The sequence below is a fragment of the Acomys russatus genome, chromosome 5, assembly GCF_903995435.1.
Source record: "Acomys russatus chromosome 5, mAcoRus1.1, whole genome shotgun sequence".
In the NCBI taxonomy this organism is placed as follows: domain Eukaryota; kingdom Metazoa; phylum Chordata; class Mammalia; order Rodentia; family Muridae; genus Acomys; species Acomys russatus.
Window position 1 is genome coordinate 18,915,216 of NC_067141.1, and position 20,470 is coordinate 18,935,685.

Sequence of the window (20,470 nt, forward strand, 5' to 3'; positions counted from 1 at the left end):
TGGTTCATCATTTGCACGAGTGACAGAAACTTCTTGGCAAACTGGTCTTCTTAAGAATCTATTCCTTCATGTCACTCATTCGATGGGCTCCTGAAAGTGGCTTAGAAATGGGCATACAGCATGACGCGTGTCTTAGGGTTTCCATTGCTGTGATAAAAACCCACCATGACCACAAGTAACCCAAAGAGGAAAAGGATTATTCCAGCTCACAGCCTCCAGGTTACAGTCCTTCATTAATGAAGTCAGGGCAGGGACTGAATGAAGCAGACACCATGGAGGGATGCTGCATCCTGGCTTGCTCCCTGCCACTTGCTCAGCCTGCTTTCTTCCAGCACCCAGGACCACCAGGCCATGTGTGGCACTGCCCACAGTGAACTGAGACCTCCTACAACAATCATCAATCAATGAAATGCACCACAGGCTTGCCCACAGGCCAGTCTGGTGGGAGCATTTTCTCAGTTGAGGTTCCCTCTTCCAAAATGACTCAAGCATCTGTCAAGTTGGCATACTACTAACCAGAGCAATGGGCAAACTGCGCATCCTTCCAGCTCCTTTTAGAAGCTCAAAGGACACTTGATATGGCTCTTCACCTGAACTATACCCAGCACCCCTCAAGGGCCTTGTGCAGCCAGCTAGAGAAGAGACCCAGGCCAACACAACCAGGTGCCACACCTCCCAAAGAAGCCCTGGCTTGGGCACCCCTGGGTTTCAGTAGACCTGGAAAGGGAAGCCAGAAGGCAGTACAGTGTCTGGTTCCAAGATAATTTTTCATAAACCCCAGAGGATCCAAGGGTTTTAGCCCACTGCTTCATACAGCAGGAATGTAGGCTTCAAATACAGACTGCCCAAGGGTTTGTTCTCATCACATCTAAAGGACAGTTCAGTAGCACACTGAGATGGAATGCAGATTTCATTCTGGGCAATTCAGTATGCTTCTGGCCAGCTAATCCATGAAGCTGGAAGTGAAACACAGAGGCCAAAAGTCCAGTTGAAAAGGACCATACTAGATTCACCAGAAAGAAAAAATCAATAACAGATCACACACACGCAAAAAATGGAACATGAGTTATTTATCCTTGCCTCATATGCATGCATATGAATGTGAATATAGCTGAATATATATGCATGTATATATATGTGTATAGATATGTTGTATGTGCATATATGTGCATGCATGTGCATGTGTAGCAATATATTTCCTATTGCTGAGAATATAGCAATTAATGACATGGATAAACATCCCTTATCCAAAGTGCTTGAGATGTAAACTGTATTGTTTTTGGAATATTTCCAGATCTTAGAATATTCACATATGCATAATAACATATCAAGTCTAAACTTGAATTTATATACTTTATATAATGCACATCACAGGCTTGGGTTTATTATATAATGTTTCTAACAATCTTGTGCATAAGCACAGTTTTCCAACATGGAATTTCCCCACCTATGGCATCAGATTAGTGCTGAGAGTTTCTGGCTTTGGATTTGTTGACACAGGAGTCTCAGCACGCTGCAACTTCTCTCCTGCAGACTTTCTGTGCAAGCCCTACCACAGCACATTTCCAACCCACTAAAGCAACCAAGACTCAGGTATGAGAGGTTTACCCTCTGGCATTCCAAATTGGCATTGCTATCATGTTTGAAGAACCAGCATTGCACAGGGACATAGAGCACACTGATTCCAGTCAACAAATATAACACCGAGAGCAGTAGGCACTTCACATGGACAAAACAGATAATGTGGCCAGTCTGGCACCCATTACACAACTCATAAGCCCACATCTCCAATCTTTGCACTTCAGGATGCTGAGGTACCTCAAGTTCATCCCCTCCAATTCTTCAAAAAGGTCCATTACCCTGCACACCAATGGTTCAGGGCCATGACCACTCTTGTTCCCTGCCCCTGTCCGGTGGGCAGGATTTCCCACATGTCCAGAGCAGCTATCTCAAATCCCAGGCAGAACTAAAAGGAACCATGGGCAGCTCAGCAATGGGACCTGATATCACTGGCTAGATCAGTGGCTGCTTCTTGGGTGAGTCTCCCTTGGTCTCTGTTGTGTGCCAACACAAGGAAATTACAAAAGCCTTGGGGCCCTGAAATGTATACATGAGCTGTAAAAGGGTCTTATCTCTTTGAGCACATGCACATATCAAAATCCACATGGGCACAGTCAAGCTATGCTCCATAGAGTCCACGTATGTTTGTATAGTATGACATTGAGCAAATGCATCCAATAACCAGCGTGTGTCAGAGACAGTGACCAAGACACTGAGCCCCTGGGCCCAGCTGGCCCTGCTTCCCCAGCTGGATTCTGAGAGCAATTACAGCTTTTTCAGATGATACATTGTTCCTACCTGAGAATGGAGCAGTACGGAGTGGGATTCTGATGGGAGTCAACGTCAGGAAATGGCACGGCTGCATAATGGAAGGGGACAGGCCCCGGAGTTCGTCAGGATCCACAGAGACCACGGCAGTGGCTGCAGCAGCCGCAGCAGCAGTGATGGTGATGGTGGGACCACTGCTGATTGGCTTAAGGCTGTTATGGCAACCACCTGTGGGAGAGAGACCAAGGTCAGCACATAAAACACACATCCATTTCAGATGAACAGTGCCCACAAAACATGTGAAAGTACCACTCCCGCCTTCAGTGACATCCTGTACTGATTAGCATTGTCCCAAAAGTTAATCTTGCCATTCAGCACATACACTTCGCTGTATGATGCTCGGAGGACCATGTTACTAAAGTTACCAAAGAGGATCCAGGACATGCTCACCATAAAAGGGAAATCAGGTCACTGTGGTACACATGTGTGACACAGGTCATCTGAGGTGGCCATGAGGACGGCACTAAGAGAATCAAGGTGGGGAGGCTCTGCAGAAAGGGGTGGTTGTGGGCTGGAGTGGGTGGGGTTCTAAAGCACTGGGCCTCAGGATGCTGACCACCTACCCCAATCCAGTGGAGAAATCAGCACCCAGCCAGGCTCTCCCAGGTGATCCCAATACAGAATCAAGGGGTGACACCAAGGCTGCCGACAGTGACCGAGGAATTCAAGCTACAAAGTCACTTTTAAACATCCATCTTACAGCTGTACAATCCGTCATCTTTGGGAGCTGACAAGATGCTAAGCAATGACCAGATGGAAGGCCTGTTTTCCCGAGAACTTTCCAAAAGGAAGTGTACAGTGAACACACTTCTTCCCAGTTGGTTTTACGATAGAGGTTGATGGGTATAAGTCAAGGGAGATGAATTGATGGGTTGGGCCTCAATTTTTCAGCAGGTTGACCTTTACTGAGATGAGGACAAAAGGCACAATCATTCTAAAATAAGAGAGTGAGGCATGCTGGCCCCTAGGAAGAGGTACCAGTAGGCATAAGAGTTCTGGTGCGACCCAGGTGATACAGGAGCTTTGAGGAGACTGGGAAGCAAAGTGGAGCAGAGCTGTGCAATGGGGACATCAGGCTAGGCAGGTGGACACAGGTGTGTGGCTGATAAGGTTGGATGCAGAACAGTGGGCAGGGTCAGGCCAGGAGTTCCTGCATGGCCTCACCCTGGCTGCCTTTTGTATATGAACACTCAGGAGGCAGGGCTGAGTTCTGGGTAGGCTCAGACAGGCTGTTCAATGTGGACCTCAAGAGATTCATTTATAAGGGAGAGAGAAATATGAAGGCATCTAGAAAAGTAATGAGATTTTTTTTTTTTAACTATACATAGGGAAAAAAACTCAAAAAAAAAAAAAAAAAAAAAAAGAAGGTCTTGACTGTGAGTGTGTCTATGCAGAAGAATCAGTATTCTCTCCCTATCTTTCCAAATTTACAAATTCCCTAAGAGGGACACACACCATCTTTTAAACTTACACTAACACAGCAACTAAGCAGGAACCACTGTGCTCCCCGACAGCTCTCGGCAGTTCCCTTGTCATTACTACCTTCCCCAAGGGGCTGCACGTCACCACCCATGAGCTCACACTGACACGCTGTTAACTAAAGGCCAGCTTTCCTTCCGCGCGTAGGCTTCTTCCTGGTGGATTTTGACAGATGTAGGATGTATCCACATAGCACCCCACAGGAGAGGTTACCAACAGGCAGCTTTCCCCTCACACCTAACCAGCCACTGATGCCAAAGCATCACAGTTTGGCCTTTTAAGGAACACCATGCCTTTGTAGGCACCACCACCAGCCTTTTCAGTTGCTTTCTTCCACTGAGCAATCTGCATTGCAGGTTCCCTTCCTGTCTTTGTTATAACTCAATAGTATCGTTCCTTTTTATCGCTGAGTAACATTGCATTATAAAGACGTGCCGCAGTTTATTTTCCACTCACCTACTGAAAGACATTTTGGCTGCTTCTAGCTTCTGACACTCATGGTCAAGGCTGCTATAAGCATCTGCATGCAGACTTACTCATGGGAATGTTTTCAATTCCTATTGGGTAAACAACACAGTCTAATTGATGGGTCATGTGGCGCGGGGGAGTTATTTCGGTTTGTTTTTAATATTTGCACATGTGTGTGATACGTGTGCATGTCCTGTATGTTAAGTGCAGGCAGGCATGTGACATGTAACACATGCAGAGGACAGAAGGAAGCCTCAGGTATCAGTCCTTTACTTCCACCTTGTATGTGACAGTCTCTTGGTCACTGTTGCATAAGCGAGACGGCTGGCCCAGAAACATCCGGAGATTCTGTTGCCTCCGTCTCCCATTTCACTGTAGGAATGCTGGGATTACAGGCATATTCTTCCACGTCCAGCCTCACAGGAATTCTAGGGACCCGGACTCTGGTCCTCAGCTTGTGGAGTAAGTTCTTTATGTACTAAGGTGTCTCTCCAGCCCATGATTAGTTTCTAAAGAATCCTCCAGCTTTGTCTTCCTGCTGCACTTCCTGCCCAGTAAATGAGCACCCTGGCTGCCCACAGCCTTACGTGCGCTCCATGTCATCTGGGCTCTGGGTCTGATCCTTCCTGCTCTGTGTGCAGTAGATTGCCAGGGTTGTCATACACACATTTGAAATCAGTGCTCTCAGGGATGTACTTCCTACGTGATAGAAGCTCACCATGGACAACTGGCGAATGTCCTGGTCCCCACTGAGGCTGCTGCCCTTCTGTCTACCGGAAATTCCCTTGGCAGCACGGTCCAACTGGTATGGAATATGTCACAATCCCCCTGTGTGTTTGCCTTTATCACAATGAGTTACAGAATCAACAGCCTCACCCTCACATAGCTCCCAATAGCCAATAAATCAGGACACCCGGAGAACAGAGTAGTGCATAGGTGTGCCATGTATTCACATCCTCACCCCCGTCATAGGTATTCCCTCTTAAAAGTAGCCATGTGGAAACAGCTGAGCCAACAAATTGGTGTCTTCCAGTCACATAAAACAGTCCTGGGAGCCAAACACTGTCAGCACTTTGGGGATGTAAGGTCAGCCAACAAGGACATTTTGAATGTCTTGATCTACTTCAAGAACCATTTAAATGTTTCTAACTCAGAGCCACCCACTACCAGCCCAAGGGTCCGCTTCTACCCATTTCACTAAAGCTACAGAAAATATAGCTGGGATGTAATTACACACATGTTCTGCTCAGTAGTCTGAAGAGACGCCAGAAGTTTGGGGAGGGGTGGTGGTGGTGATGAGGCTGGAGTTGGGGGCGGGGCTCGGTGAGACACAAAGGGTCCAATTATGAGAGCCCTCAGAAACCCCCACTAGAAAGCAAGGTAGCGTGGCAGAAGTAGGCTAGAGAAGTATAAAGCACACCAGGCTTCCACAACATGGCCCTCATCCTCACAAGACCAAAGTCCTGCCCAGCCAGGAGCTCCTGGGAGCCGTCCCTCCACAGTACCCCACTCTCTACTCACCCCCCCCAGCACTGCCTCTCATCCCTACCAGACCCAAGTTGTGCCCAGCCAGAAGCCAATGAGAACCAGTTGTCCAGGACACCTGACTCTTAGCCCCACAGCACAGTCCCTCATGGCCATAAGCTACAGACAAGTAGCCCATGCCTTCTGTTGTGAGAGCTCCAGGGAGCAGCTTCCTGCAAGGAACAGCCTCCTGCAGGGAGCCCAGCCCCGTGCAGGAAAGTAAGTTCGGGACATCTAAGGGACCTAAGCTTTTTGCAGATATTTTAACGAGCTCCTGTCCCCAGACATAACTCATGGACTAGAACCTGAAAAGATAAGCACAGAACTCAAGTTATTTTTCAGGCAATTACCAAGAATGTCCCTGGAAGGCATCCAGGAAGCTGCATCGCTGACCAGGCTGTGTGTTTACCAGGTATATATGGCAGGCAGGTGCTGCAGGAAGGGTCCAGACCCCATCCCCAGGGCTAGTCATAGGCCTCTATTTTGCCTTCTTGGCAGAAGTGGTGCCTTCATGCCCAAATCACTCTATCTGAGACCCTGACTGAGGTCGTTTCCAATGATTATGCTCAAGGCCCTTACCTCCACCCTTCCTTATGCCAGGACTTGAATACCTAAGTCCATGTGCCTCAGCAAGGGGAAGACCCACATCTGCAGCTTTGCTTGGCCCCAACCTAGACGGTATTAATCTGAAGGAGAAAAGGGGGTAGAAAGTTGTCAATCCCTCAATTTCCTACTCAATATCTTCCCTTGTCTTGTGTTATTATTGGTTATTTTGATGCCAGACAGGCCCTTTTTAGTTGAGCTAATGGGATTAGCTCCCTATTTTAGAAGCACCTCCCATCAGACAAGTGTCCAGGCTGCAGACCTCTCATAGGAGACAGACTGGAGTGGGACCTGTGAGTGGCACTTTCTCTCCATCTATGAAGAAGTGTTAATGACCACATGTTCCAATGCTGACAATGTAATTTGATAAATAAAAAAAATTTACTACTAAAACATGCTCCAGAAAGCCACCATTAGTCATGAACCACTCAGAGCCAATGGGGGACCATGCCTTCATGTCTCTCCTTTATAGAGAGGCATGGCCTACAGAGCCAGGCCTCATGATCTCAGCCATGTGCTACCTAGTGAAGTTTCTGGAATAAACGTGCTCTATTCTTTAAAATGAAAGTGACCTTGACTGGCAGAAGAGAAAGGTACCATTATAAAAGAAACAGATGCTAGTGCAGGTGAAAGCATTTTGCAGCTAGAAATATGAAAACGTTTTTTAATCACCACGTGATTTTTGTTGCCAAAAATCATCTGTCAACTTAAAAGCAAAATAACTATGACTCATTAATCTTCCCTTTAAAACTGAAAATATGGGTTTTATTTTTTTTTTCTACCTATGTTGAGTTCATTTGGCTTCATACAAAATTGCACCATCTCCCAACGTGTTCACAAAATCAATCAAATGCCAGTGGTAACAGAAAGTTAATGTGAACCATGTGTCCAGTGTTGGTAGGTGACAGGGAGAGAAGAGGTCCAGCCTCCCTCAGACTGTCTGAGGCCCTGGCCCCTGTGACCCTTAACCTCAAACATATAAGAGCCACTGGGTGGCCTACAGTGGTCACCAAACCTCCTCTACAGGACACAGGTCACGAGAGCAAGCAGGAGATCCTTTGGGAGGGAGAAGGCTGCTTTTCTTATCTCTTCTAGTTACTGTGATGCAGCACCTGGAAAAACATCATGAAGGAGGAGAATTTCATTTGCTCACAGCTTCAGAGGGTTTGGTCCATCACATCAGGGAGGGAGAGCATGGCAGAGTAGCTTACATCACTACAGACAGGATACAGAAGGAAGGGTGGGCAGAAACGGCCCATGCCAAGGGCTAGCCACCACAGCTATAGGCCTCTAGCTCCTCCTCGTAGACCCTGTCTCTTCCCATTCGCTACTTTCCAGTAATGTGGTCCTCCAGTGAACCCACCCAGAAGTTTATCTATGTGTGTATCAGAGCCCTTATGGCCTAATCATCTGCAGAAGGCCTCTCAGACATACACACCCCCAGGGATCCTTTACTATCCCTCCATAGTTTTCAATCTAGTTACATTCACAATCAGAATCGGCACTCACAAGTTCCTTGTTTTTAATAGCTGAGTAGTTTCCTTTGCATAAATGTACCACAATTTCTTTATCCATTCTTCTGTTGAGGGACCTCTAGATTGTTTCCAGATTCTGTCTATTACAAATAAGGCGCGCTATGAACATATTTGAGAAAATGTCCTTGTTGTATGGTGGAGCATCTTTCAGGTAATATGCCCAGGAGTGGTATAGCTGGGATTTGAGGTAGCACTATTGCCAATTTTCTGAGAAAGCGCCAGATTGATTTCCAAAGTGGTTGCACAAGTTTGCACTCCCAACAGCAATGGAGGAGTGCTCCCCTTTCTCCATATCCTCCCCAGGATGTGCTATCACTTGAGTTTTTGATCTTAGCCATTTTGATTGGTGTAAGGTAGAATCTCGCTTGAGTTTTTGATCTTAGCCATTTTGATTGGTGTAAGGTAGAATCTCGGAGTTGTTTTGATTTGCATTTCCCTGAAAACTAAGGAAATCCTGAAATTTTCAGGCAAATGGATGGAACTAGAAATGATCATCCTGAGTGAGGTAACCCAGACCCAGAAAGACACACATGGTATATACTCACTTATAAGTGGATGTTAGCCCAAAATGGATGTCCACTGAGGGACTCCATTCAACAGAGGATTGGGACAGATGCTAGGACTCACTAGTAGATTCTAAGTGAGAGTGGTATGGAAGAATGGGGGATTGGAAGGATGCAAAGGGTTCAGGAGCCCCACAAGGAGACCATCAAAGCCTGTGGATCTGGACCCAGGCGGGGACTGTACAAACTATTGCACCAACCAAGGACAATGCATGCAGTAAACCTAGAACCCCCATTCAGATCTAGTCAGTGGGCAGCTCATTCTCCATAGTTGTAGGGAGAGCAGGGACTGCCTCTGACATGAACTCTGGTGCCCCCCATTTAATAACTTCCCCTTGGTGGGAAGTCTCGGTGGCAGTAAACAAAGAAAGGGGAAGCAGGCTATCCAGATGAAACCTGATAGACTGGGGTCATATGGTCAGAGAAAAATCCTACTTTGGTCAGAGGTCTAGGGGAGGGGAATAGGGCAGAAGAGGGAGGGAGGGAAAGAATGGGAAAATACAAGCCAGGGGGTAACAATCAGGATGTAATCTGAATAAATTATAATAAATTAAAATTTAAAAAAGAATCCACACTCACAACAGTGGACACTTTGACAGATAGATTCATAGTTCACAAAGCATGGGAGAAAGCAGGACGCTGCTGTTGGCTTCTCCTTCCATCGCATCTCCCTGTCTTGGATCAGAGCGGAGCATCTCTGTGCCAAGCTGCACACAGCTATGGGACTGAAAGACGATATGATAGAAACAAGGCACAAGGCATCACTGGACACAAATAGATAAATGCTGCTGGGTACCTGCTGCTTGAGAACACCAGCCAGGAAGTGCACGGAGCCAAGAGAGCCTGGATGCCAGCTCTACCCCCTGAGATCTGCCTCTCAGCTGAGTTTGGAGTATAAGCAAGGAGGCACTCAATAAACTGTGTCAACTGGTAAATAATGACAGGAACTTCCTTTCCCCGAAGGACTTCAGAAAAATCCCTTAGTTGAGTAAATAAATAGTAAGATAAGATAGGTACAGCCAGAGAAACCTGCTAAGCCAGCAAAGAGATAAACCAGCAAAGCCATGCCGTAAGGATTACTTATAAAAGTCAGTGTTCTAAGCAAACCAGTAATTAACCAGGTGCTTCCTTGAAGACAGCCTGGGTGGTGGGGGATGTGATGGGAGTGAGGGGGTGGGAGGGTAAAGGAACAGGGATTTATGAGACACATCTGTGTAGGCTCAACCTAAGCTGCTGCTGCCCTTGATCTTGTGAGGCAGGTAAGCATAGAGACATTTTAGATCCAGGGACCCCACCTCCACACAGTTTGGGGTTCATGCACACCTATTAATAACGCCCTTGGTAGCCTTCTTCCTTCAACTGCACATACTGTGCACACAACCTCTCTCCAGGCAAAGCTCCCAGAAACCTCAGAGGCCTTCATCCCTGCCTGCAACAAGCTACATGTACTCTCCACTTTGAACAAAGTATACCTTTGTTTTCCCACCCTTGATAACAATCAAATACAGACAGTTTCTATTCAAGTGTATTCCCAATGTATCCAGGTATAAAGAATAGAAGAGTTAATCTGACCTGAACAGGCTTTGAGTGCACATGCAATAAGCCAAAACTGTCCGCTAGTAACCTTTTTTGAGAGAGCCCCTATTTACCATCTTATGCATATACATAATTGATGTGGATATTATTATAACCAGAGACATTATGAAGAGGGTCACGGACAGTTAACAACACAATCGATGAATCAAAGTAGGGAACTCCCCTTAGAAACCAGTCATTCCTTTCTTCCTTCCCCTTAGACCAGTAAGAAGGACCCTAGGCCGTACCCCAGGACACTTGAGTACTCTTACTCATGGGACCCACTGTCAGTCTTAATGGTGCACCCTTCTATAATTTGAACTATCACTCTTCTCCACACGAATTCATCTTTCTACTTTTGCAAGTCCGTGTAAGCATCATTTTCAGTTATTTGGCAAAGAGGCCAAAACCCTGGAGACATCTGGTCCAGACCCTGACCACTGGTGACACTCACAGCTGCTGGAGTTGTCAAGGTCACTCCATATACCCTTGCTCTCAAACTACTAAGGAGGGCCTGCATGCTCTCTTTGAAGGCAGTCTCACACAGGGGAGATCTTCAAGCACGCTGCTGTGGCAGAGAAAGCTGAGCTCTTAATGCACCTCCCTTTATAGACACATCTGAGACATTGAGGTGGCCAGACTCTCTTGGGCCATGTACATAAGATGCATCAGGTTGCTAGCAGTCCTCGCTTACTAAGACACCATTGACCTCTGAAGTGAAGGCGGACAGTGAGTTCTGCATGTACAACATAGGACAATTTAATGTGCTCGTGGAACCTGCTTCCAAACTCTGAAACTACTGGTGCTGAAATTTGCTTTTCTGGGACAAAAGAGAGGGAAAGGAAGGATGGCGTCTATGAGGTCTGGGACGGTGGGCAAGCAGGAACTCCAAAGCCATAGACATCAGAGTAAATAGGCTAAGTTGGCACCGTTAGAACCAGAGATGTCCCACAAGGGATGGGCAGCTGGACCTTCCCATATCTGGGCATATTCTATGACAGGTAAGATCTCAGCCCTTGGTAGCTCCTTATGCTTGGAAATGGAGAATGTTGGCACCAAGGGCTCCAGGGGCCACCTTAGATATTGTTAGGGATCATGGCTACCAGTGGTTATGGAGTAAGTGAGATGCTAAATATTCCATATCCAAATTGTGTAAATTTTGACTATGACACGCAACATCTGTCAGGGAGGACACCCCTATTGGGGCAAACTTTAGGATTCAAAGTTGTAGAGTGTTGGGCAAACAGCAGAATGGTGAGAGCCTCTGACGAGCAGAATCTGATGAGCACCAGCTGTCACCCTCTCTGCTGAGCAAAGCATTCAAAGAAATAAACAACCGTTCGTTAGCGACGTCTGCTTAGCAAATGGTTTCGGCTCTGGTGGAAATCCTTCAGGCGCCGCGCTACTGACTGGTAATCATTTCTGCAGAAATGATTGAGTGATGAAGGTGATGACTTCATGGTGCATGGAGCACATGCTGTGGGCTCTCAAGGAGGTCTGGTGTGGCGGGGGGGAAGGGGTGCTTCTGAAGCCACTGAACTCACAGAGGGCGCTGGGGAAGCCATCAACAGTCTCTTCCCTCCCATTACGTGAGAGCATTGGTCTCCTCTGCTCCAAGGGATAAGAAAATCTGTTAGGATTCGACCGTGTTTTTATGGAAGAGTAGTGACGGGTTTCATGGGTCTGTGAGACAAGCTCTGATACAAACCCAGCCTCCGTGTGTTTGAACTGTGGCTTAACGATGCAGCCAATATTTGCTTGTTTTGCTGTTTGTTCTGGTTGTTTTATGAAAGAGACATCTAATTCCTGGTCTCGTTACGAGTGCTGAAGGTGCCAAGGAAGCAAACCTGCAAGCTGTGCTAGACCATCTGCTGAACTCCAATAGGCAGTACTCCTCTCACATGCCCAGTGGTGTCTAAGATGCTGCCTTTCCCAAGGACGCCCTGCACTGCTCTGCCCTGCCCTGCCCTCCCAGGGATGGGAGCATCATAGAATCCGGATGCTCAGAGTGGCCCATAGAAAACCCATGCCTGGTAGGAAGGGCAACTCCTGGTCACCACTTCTTTCCCTGGTCTGGCTCTATGTCCCAATCACAGACAATGGCCTCTGAGAACGAGAAAGGCCACACTCTCAGGCAGTCTCCCATCAGTGGGACAGCAAAGGGAGGTAACAGAGAGAGTAATTGTATCATTTTGGACTTCAGTGACCTTGGTGGCCACTGGGATGCAAATGGACACCTTGAAGACTTGCCTGGCCCACTGAGCTCCAATGCTCATATTTTTCTGGGAGTTCATGCTTGAGCCTCCAAAATGGGGAAGTCCTCAAGGGGCCTCTGTGCTAGGCGATGTCCTACTGCCCCAGTTTCTGCACCCCTGTGAGACACCAAAGCCACACAGTGTCCTTCAGTGGTGGCTACTGCAAACTAAAAGTTTGTCCAGGTAGGGTATCCTCTCAGAGCACACATGCCTTGAAGAAGCCCTTTCCTAGTTAGCCACTGGCATTCACACAGTGGGAATCACACTGGACATGAACCTAGAGCAAGGAGCAAAGGGGAAATGGCCTGGATGGCAATGTACAGCTGAATAGACACAGGCCTCCAGAATCCAATGAATGGATGGGGGCTGAGACCTCCCCCTTTCTGGAGCCTTCTGTATTCTATATCTAGCCAAAACACAGCTCTTTTCAGACCCACGCAGTATCTCAGGCAGACCCTTTCCAAAGCCGCTTCTTCCTCCAATCTCTCCCCCAGGACCTGGCCAAGAGCTGTGTAAACAGAGAATCCATGCCAGCCAGGGGCAGGCAAGGAGGCCTTCAGATAAGAGTGACAGGGGGTTATGACCAGGGCTGGACTGACCCTCCCATGGCAGCTCTACCAGCCACTCCTATCTTGCCCTCCTGGAAGCCTCAGCCAGCCGAGGAAGAACACTGTCCTCATGACAATGATGTCACTAGACTGCATTGCTGGGAGCCACCACCAGAATACCCTTTCTGGGCTCCCGTGTGTGTTACCGTGGGCAGGGGTTTAGAGGCCCTGGCTATGGAGGAGAGTAGTTTCTGTGCAGGGCCCCAATCAGCTATGATGAGCTCTCTGCTGAGTCTGATGAACCTCTTTGACCAAACTCCTAAAGGGAACCTGAGAGCAAAGCCTTGGGGTTTGCTTTCTCAGCCTCAGCATCAGAGGGACTGTGGAGAGACCTGCTCACGAAGGAGTAAGGCTTCCTCCCCAGGGCACCTGAATACATACTGCTGGCCATGCTCAGTCCATAATATTCCTCTATATCCCTTCTGTAGGCTTCCCTCATCCCTACACCACTACCCACATAGGGTTTAGACACACAGCAGGTACCTGGTAAGGAATGATTAACTCATACATATTCCTTGTTGCCTTCTCCCGTGGAGGATCCACTTTCTACTTGACACGCCTGCGGCCTCCTGTACCCACTCACTTTGGCACACTTGTCTCATATCTGTGTCCCCTCTTCCTCCCAGCTCTATGTCCATACTTTTTCAGTGACCCCTACGGATCCCTCGGGTCCACCTGGACCTCAAGAACATCTGTCTGGATAGGCCATGTCCTTAGGGAAAATCAAATCCTATTGTTCTACTAAAAGAACGTTAACAATGAAATGACTCCTAAGGACATCCTGGTATACCCATAGATCAGTGCCCTGCTCAGGTATCATCAGAGACGCTTCCTCTTGAAGCAGATGGGAACAATACAGAGACCCACAACTGGACCATGTGAAGGGAATGAGGGACATCCTAAATGGGATGCCAAAATGGGATCAAACCCCACCCCTTGGCCTCAGAGATCTACACAGGAGAGGAGGTAGCACGAGCGTTAAGAGCTAGGAGTATGGATGACTCCCAGGAAATAGTGTCTTCCAGACACAACAAGACTTATGCACATGTGACCTCGCAGGGGTCATGCACAGGTTTTTCAAGCCAGACAGGGTCCCAAGCCTGAGAGGGGAGAATTGACATAAGTCCCCACCTCTAACGAAGAAGCTATCTGCAATTAATATCTGCTGTCCATGGAATAATTGAGTCTCACTGGGTATATTAACCACACATCAGGGCAGGCCCCATGCCCAGGAACAGCTGGACAACACAAAACAAACTTAATGATATTCTTGTAGACTTTTCATCTCATTTTGCTTTGTTTGGGCATTTTCTGACTTTTTTTTTTCTTTGCTTGTATATTTTGGTTTTCATTTTTTGTGCCAGTGTGTGTGTGTGTGTGTGTGTGTGTGTGTGTGTGTGTGTGTGTGTGTGTGTGTGTGTGCCTATGTGTTACTTGGTTTTGTTTTTATTTTTTAAAGAAAAAGTATGGAGTTGGATAGATGGAGAGATGAGAAAGACCTAGGAGAAGGAAAGAATGATCAAAATACATTATATGAAAATTTTTCAATTAAAAAAATAACAATTAAAATAAGCTAAACAAAAAGGGGAAAATAACCCAGACAAAAAGGGGAAGAAAAACAATCTCAGGGCTTCAAATTATTCACTCACACTCAGTTTCCTAACACCTAAGCTCAGGCGTGATCACACTACCTGCCTTCCCCATGCTGGCTCATCCACAGGTTCCCAGGGAACTAAGCGCCTCCTCCTAACAGGAGTCCTGCCCTGGGCCTTATCCCGCAGTGACCCAGAGAACTCTAGGACTCACTGATGCCTCACAGGGCCAACCAGAAGTAGTAGGCTGGGGGTGTTGGTGCCCAACCCAGAAGGCCCTCTGTTCAGGTCCTCAGGGAAGAGAGAATATTGCCAGGACTTAGCTTAAAGTGGTAGTGAGTGATCAGAGGAACAGATTCTCCAAGCTTTCCAAACAAATAAACAAACAAAAAGAAGGATACTTCATGGAGAATGTGTGGCAAGAATAAGCCTTCTTTCTTGGATCACCTGTTTCCTTTATTTCCACTCCCTACGGTGGAAGATAAGCCTGCATCTAATGTCTACCCAGAGCCTTGGGATATATTGTTTCCACCAAGGCTGAGGAAAGAAGAAGGCACCTGGCAGCTGGCAAGTCCAGCAGACATGAGAAATAGTCTAGTAAAGGCCATTTCTAAGAGACTCACATTCCATATTAGCAACGGATTTCTTCCAATGCACTTTGACAGGAAGCACAGAAACTCCACCTTCCAGGACCACACTTGTCCAGGGTACAACAGTCAAACACTTCCCCACTCTGCATGCTCCATACAGATCAAAGCTGAGGGGAGGAGATCCGTGAGGGCATGGACTGTGATCCTCTTGACCATTCTATCCCTACAGGAAATTTGAAACCGACTTCTGTTCCACTTTGTTCCAGTAGCCCCTTTCTCTTCATCCATCTGCAGTCATAACACACCCATGCACACACCCTGCTTTGCAAAGGGCTGGGGCACTCCAGCTGTATTTCATCCAACGCCTCAGGGGGACAGCTCATCACACTGTGGGCCCCACTGTTGTATGACTTGTGCTTTTTATTATAGTTAGTTTTTAGACAGGGACTTGCTCTGCTCCTTAGTTGGCCATAAACACCTTGCCTAGGTGATCCTCCTGCCTCAGTATCCTGAGAAGCTGGGGTTGCAGGACCTCTTCACAGTGTCTGGTTCACACTGTAGATCTGTATACATACCCCAAATTGCCAAGTCTCCTTCCCAAGCACTAGAATCAGGCCCCCAAATATCTCAAGATTTGTTGGCTTTTCTAGTGGAGCTAAGCATCAGCTGGGTGGGATTCTGTCCAGTGATGTCAAAGCTCAGCCCTGGTGGTAAAGGTGGCAGTGCCTCAGGCTGCCATCCCTTTATTCCAATCTGGATTGCCACCTTAGATGACACCTAATAGGCTCAGGAGTTCAGAGAAGAGCACACGGCCATGTGTACTGACCAAGAACACCCAATAGGAGCCTATGATAGATGCTCTTTTCAGGGCCACTGCCTCCCAAACCCATGGAAGGGAAATGCCTTTCCCAGCTCAGCACTGAAGGGCCAAATCCAGGTCTAATCCTGTCACCTTGACCCCATGCCCAGGGCATCATGGGAAGGAGCCCTTCTTACATGGGTCTCCTTCCAGAGCCTTAAAGCTAAAAGTCACTCACTCGGGAGGCAGAGGCAGGCACTGTGAGTTTGAGGCCAGCCTGGTCTACAAAGTGAGTCTGGGACAACCAAGGCTACACAGAGAAACCCTGTCTCAAAAAACAAAACAAAACAAACAAGAAAAGCTAAATGTTATAACTTTGGTGGATATGTCTAGCGAGAAAGCTAAAGACCTGAGTTCAAAAGGCCCACAGGCTCCTGTTTTACAAACTATCCTACCTCCACATTCCTCACTGGATAGACACTAAGCTGTCTAGTCACCAACCAAGTTAATACACATACACACACACACACACACACACACACACACACACACACACAACACATCACACATCTTTTTCTCACAGCTCCAGCAATGCTGATACCAGAAGACAAGTTATTCAATCCCCAGGGAGGTAGAGAATTCACTTAGCTCTTTTTTGTCACGTTACGAGTAGTAATTTATTATTTTATGATTCATGTAACTTGGTACACAATAATTTGAATATTCATTTTATTAAAACAAGAGATTAATTACAGTACTCCAAAGAACAAATTGCTGCTAAAACTCAGTAGTCTGAACATCCTCAGTGTTGTAATGAACCGAGTCAGGGAAGGAAGGAGCCAGGGCAGCAACACTCTTTAGAAGTAACAATGGTGGCTTCATGGTAACTTTGCTAAGTGCTATCCTAGCGTCCACCTGGCCAGTGCCTGTGGTGGCAACAGCCTTTCTGGAATGTGGAAAAGAACCTCATCTCAGGGACAGGCTTGGAGAGCAGCAGCCTAGGCTCAAGCACCTAATCAAATGAGAAGAGTGACAGCATGCGGGTACCCTGGCCACACTGGAGTCCAAGTGTGGAGGCCACACTTGACTCCCCCAGGTTCACTTTCCATCAGAGCCCTAGCCTCACCCACCTGCACCATACACACAGACATGTTCCTGAGTGGCACCATGCTCAGCAGACACCCCCTGTACTCTGTAGGTCTCAAGCACTTAAAAATGTGTGTTGACAGAAGACATTTGTCTTCTGGACAAGTCGTTCAGTAGGTGGCTTTAGTAGGTTAAAAGGGTCATATAATTGCCCCAGCTCCTAAATTTCCTCCCCCACCCCAGAACCCAAGAAGGGCTTGCCCTATGAAAGGTATGGCAACATCCACCCAGCAGAGTCCCAATAGACCGAAAGTCTGTGGATTAGGAGTGTCTTCAGTGGAGTGTGATGGTTCCAACCAAGGATAGATCTGTCACAGATGTGTTGATAGAGGTACAGCAGGCTGACTCTTAGCACACAGGGGGTTCCTCTGACCTTGGGTGCAAGATAGAATCCTATTTGTTTGTAGAACAAAAGTTTGGTGCAGGGTTCTTTATGGGTTCAGGGACTGGCTGTTTATCACCAGGCAGCTGTTTCCTCATATTCCATGAGCACACAATTGACGCTCACCTCTTACCTGCCTCGTAATACCCCATGGTGGTAATAAAGCCCCGGAAATTATTCTCAGCCACGACTTTCTCTTCAGAGACACATTTAGACAGCAATGCAATCAACCAGCCAATGGTTTTTAGGAACTTTCCTGCTTTGCGGTGCTGATCTTCGTTATGAAATTAAGATGATTGAATGCTTCATAATTGAGATACCAAATATGCCTTTCTCTCCAGCACCTGCCTGAGTGGCTCCTGCTCCTGACCCCTCCCCCCACAGGAGAATGCAGGCTGCTGTTTGCATTCAAGACTTGACGACTTGGTTGTCCATTGTGATAGATGACTGTATACCTAAAAACCCCAACCACTTTTACAGGAATCAGTCTCTAGACCAGAATTCCACGTACACCACCTGGTGAGTGCATGGAAAATCGAAGGCAGAAATCATCAGAAGAGCTTTTTCACCCTCGCAGCTGTTGGGATGTCTTGCTGGTTTCAGCTGCAGTCGGTATGAGCTGATGTTCTGAGTGAGCAGAAGCTGTCATCGCAGGAGTCGGGACATTGATGGGAATGAGGACAGCCATGTCCTTCCTGAGCCAGGAGCTATGAGTTTCTGGAGGGCCCTGCTCCCACAGATATACCTGGCCTAGATGGGTTGGAGCAGCTGGGCCTCTGGGGAGCTGCTGGCTTCTGCATCCACAGAGTGAATTGCAGTCAGTGAAAACAGGGCTTGACCCCAGCAGACACCTGGAGACTCTGGAGGGTATGAAGATTTTATAGGCCATCCTGGGGAGCCCAGCAATGAGTCATAGGCATTTCTTGGGACCATGTCATGCCTACTGCATTAGCAGGTCTTGCCACATCAGCCATATAGACAGACAACAGCCACCACCAAACAAACAAAAAACCTTGTAGGTCAATGAGGCTTGTCCCCAACCTGAACCACCCAAAAAGTCTTCCTGCCTCTTGCCTGTGTTCATACCAGCCAACGTGGGCCCTCTCTGTCTCTCTGTCTCTCTGTCTCTCTGTCTCTCTGTCTCTCTGTCTCTCTGTCTCTCTGTCTCTCTGTCTCTCTGTCTCTGTGTCTGTCTCTCTCTCTGTCTCTCTCTCTCTCTCTCTTTCTCTCTCTCTCTCTCTGTGTGTGTGTGTGTGTGTGTGTGTGTGTGTGTGTGTGCCTCTATGCCTCTGTGTCTCTGTGCCTCTGTGCCTCTGTCTCTCTCTCTCTGTCTCTGTCTCTGTCTCTCTCTCTGTCTCTCTCTCTCTCTCTCTCCTCTCTCTCTCTCTCCTCTCTCTCTCTCTCCTCTCTCTATCTCTCTCTCTCTCTCTCTCTCTCTCTCTCTCTCTCTCTCTCGTTCTCTATATGCCTCTCATGTGTACACAGGCTACACTTGTGTCCCAGCTCTTCACACTCCAACAGCCAGAGGCACTTTGAGTCAGACCCTTCTAGGAGCCAGTGCCACTATTCTGTTCATCCTCTGGTACAAAGCAAAGATGTTTCACTAGTAAGCTGCCACCTCACCTTCCTCTTCCTGCTCCATATTCATATCTTGACCTTTCAAAGGCAACCCCAAAATGTCATTTAAAAAGTAATCGTCATGGCCCTCTGCTACACTTCGCTTCTCTTACCTGCATCACTGCCTGGGTGAGGACACATTGCCCTGTCCTCAGCACTCACTGGTCTTCCCTATTTTAGTGCGTATGAAAAATTCCCGACTCTGTTTCCAACTCAATCAGTATTCTTTTCAGGAAACCAACACACCAGTCCCAAGAGTCCATCCAGTGCAGATCTCCCAGCACTGAATGGTGAGAAACACCCTCTGTTCCTACTACGGGAGAGAGTGAACCCCACGCTCTGCCATAAACAATGAAGGCACAGACTTCTCCAAACTAGGGAGATTCAAGGTTCACTTCCAGTCTGAAAAAGCCTACTGTGCTGAGACAGTGTGAGTGGAAGGAGAGAATTTTTTCACTCAAAGGAGAGAATGCCATATTGTTTATATAAAGGCACTTATATCCACACAGGTAAAACCTAAAATCACCAGACCACTACTGCAAGAAAGTATTACTGGTCACCCAAAGGGAAGCACTCCCCCTCACCTTCCCTGTGCTTCAAAGGTAGCTGCACCTCTCGAGGCTAAAGAGGGTTAGTGTAACCTCCAGGGCACCTCCCAACACTCTAGTTAGAAACCTACACTATTTGCATCTTAAAGCCACTCTGAGGAAAGTCACCAACTCTGTCCCTAGAACACACGGAGAGCCAGATATTTGGTTTATAAGCTTCAAAATTCCCCAGACTTCTATTTGAAGTCATATGCCCAGGAATTCAAAGAAAATAATGAAGAGAACCAGAGCTGTAGCACGGAGGCATTTTAGAACCTAACACTATTTCTGATTCAGTTCTTTCTGAAAATGCGCTATGGTTTGCGATGCCTGGTAGGGAGAGGGGAGTGATCTCCCTCCCCAGAAGCCAACAAAAGCAGCCTGACTGAAACACCAGAAAGACTGGACCTCCTCACCCTCAAAATCTCACTGAGAGTTTGTCATCCCACGACGATGAGCTAATACCACACAATTCTAATAAGATAAACTCAGCGGTAAGATACAAGGATGCAGACAGCTGTGCCTGCTTTGTTACCCCTCATCCCCAGCAGGCTAGCCATGTATGCCACGTTGTAGGTGCTTAGCCTGGATCTCGGCTTTGGTTATAGATTTGCCCCCAAGCACTTCCCAGGCTCCAAAAGAGTCAGTAATAAATCAGACAGCCTTTCTGCCTCCAAGACCTCACTCCCACACCTTACGCATGTGCCTCAAAGAAGAAAACAATGGGATGGTGATGGGACGTTCTGTTTTCAGGAGACA

At 47.4% G+C, this 20,470-nt stretch overlaps 1 protein-coding gene across 1 annotated transcript in view; it reads right to left on the reverse strand.

The window, feature by feature from the left end:
• The window catches only part of Tcerg1l (transcription elongation regulator 1 like), a 188,572-nt gene that overhangs the window by 144,802 nt on the left and 23,300 nt on the right, over nucleotides 1–20,470 (reverse strand). The window contains exon 4 of the mRNA XM_051145520.1: nucleotides 2,359–2,556. Coding sequence (XP_051001477.1) covers nucleotides 2,359–2,556 — 198 coding nt within the window. The remainder of the gene's footprint in view (nucleotides 1–2,358; nucleotides 2,557–20,470) is intronic.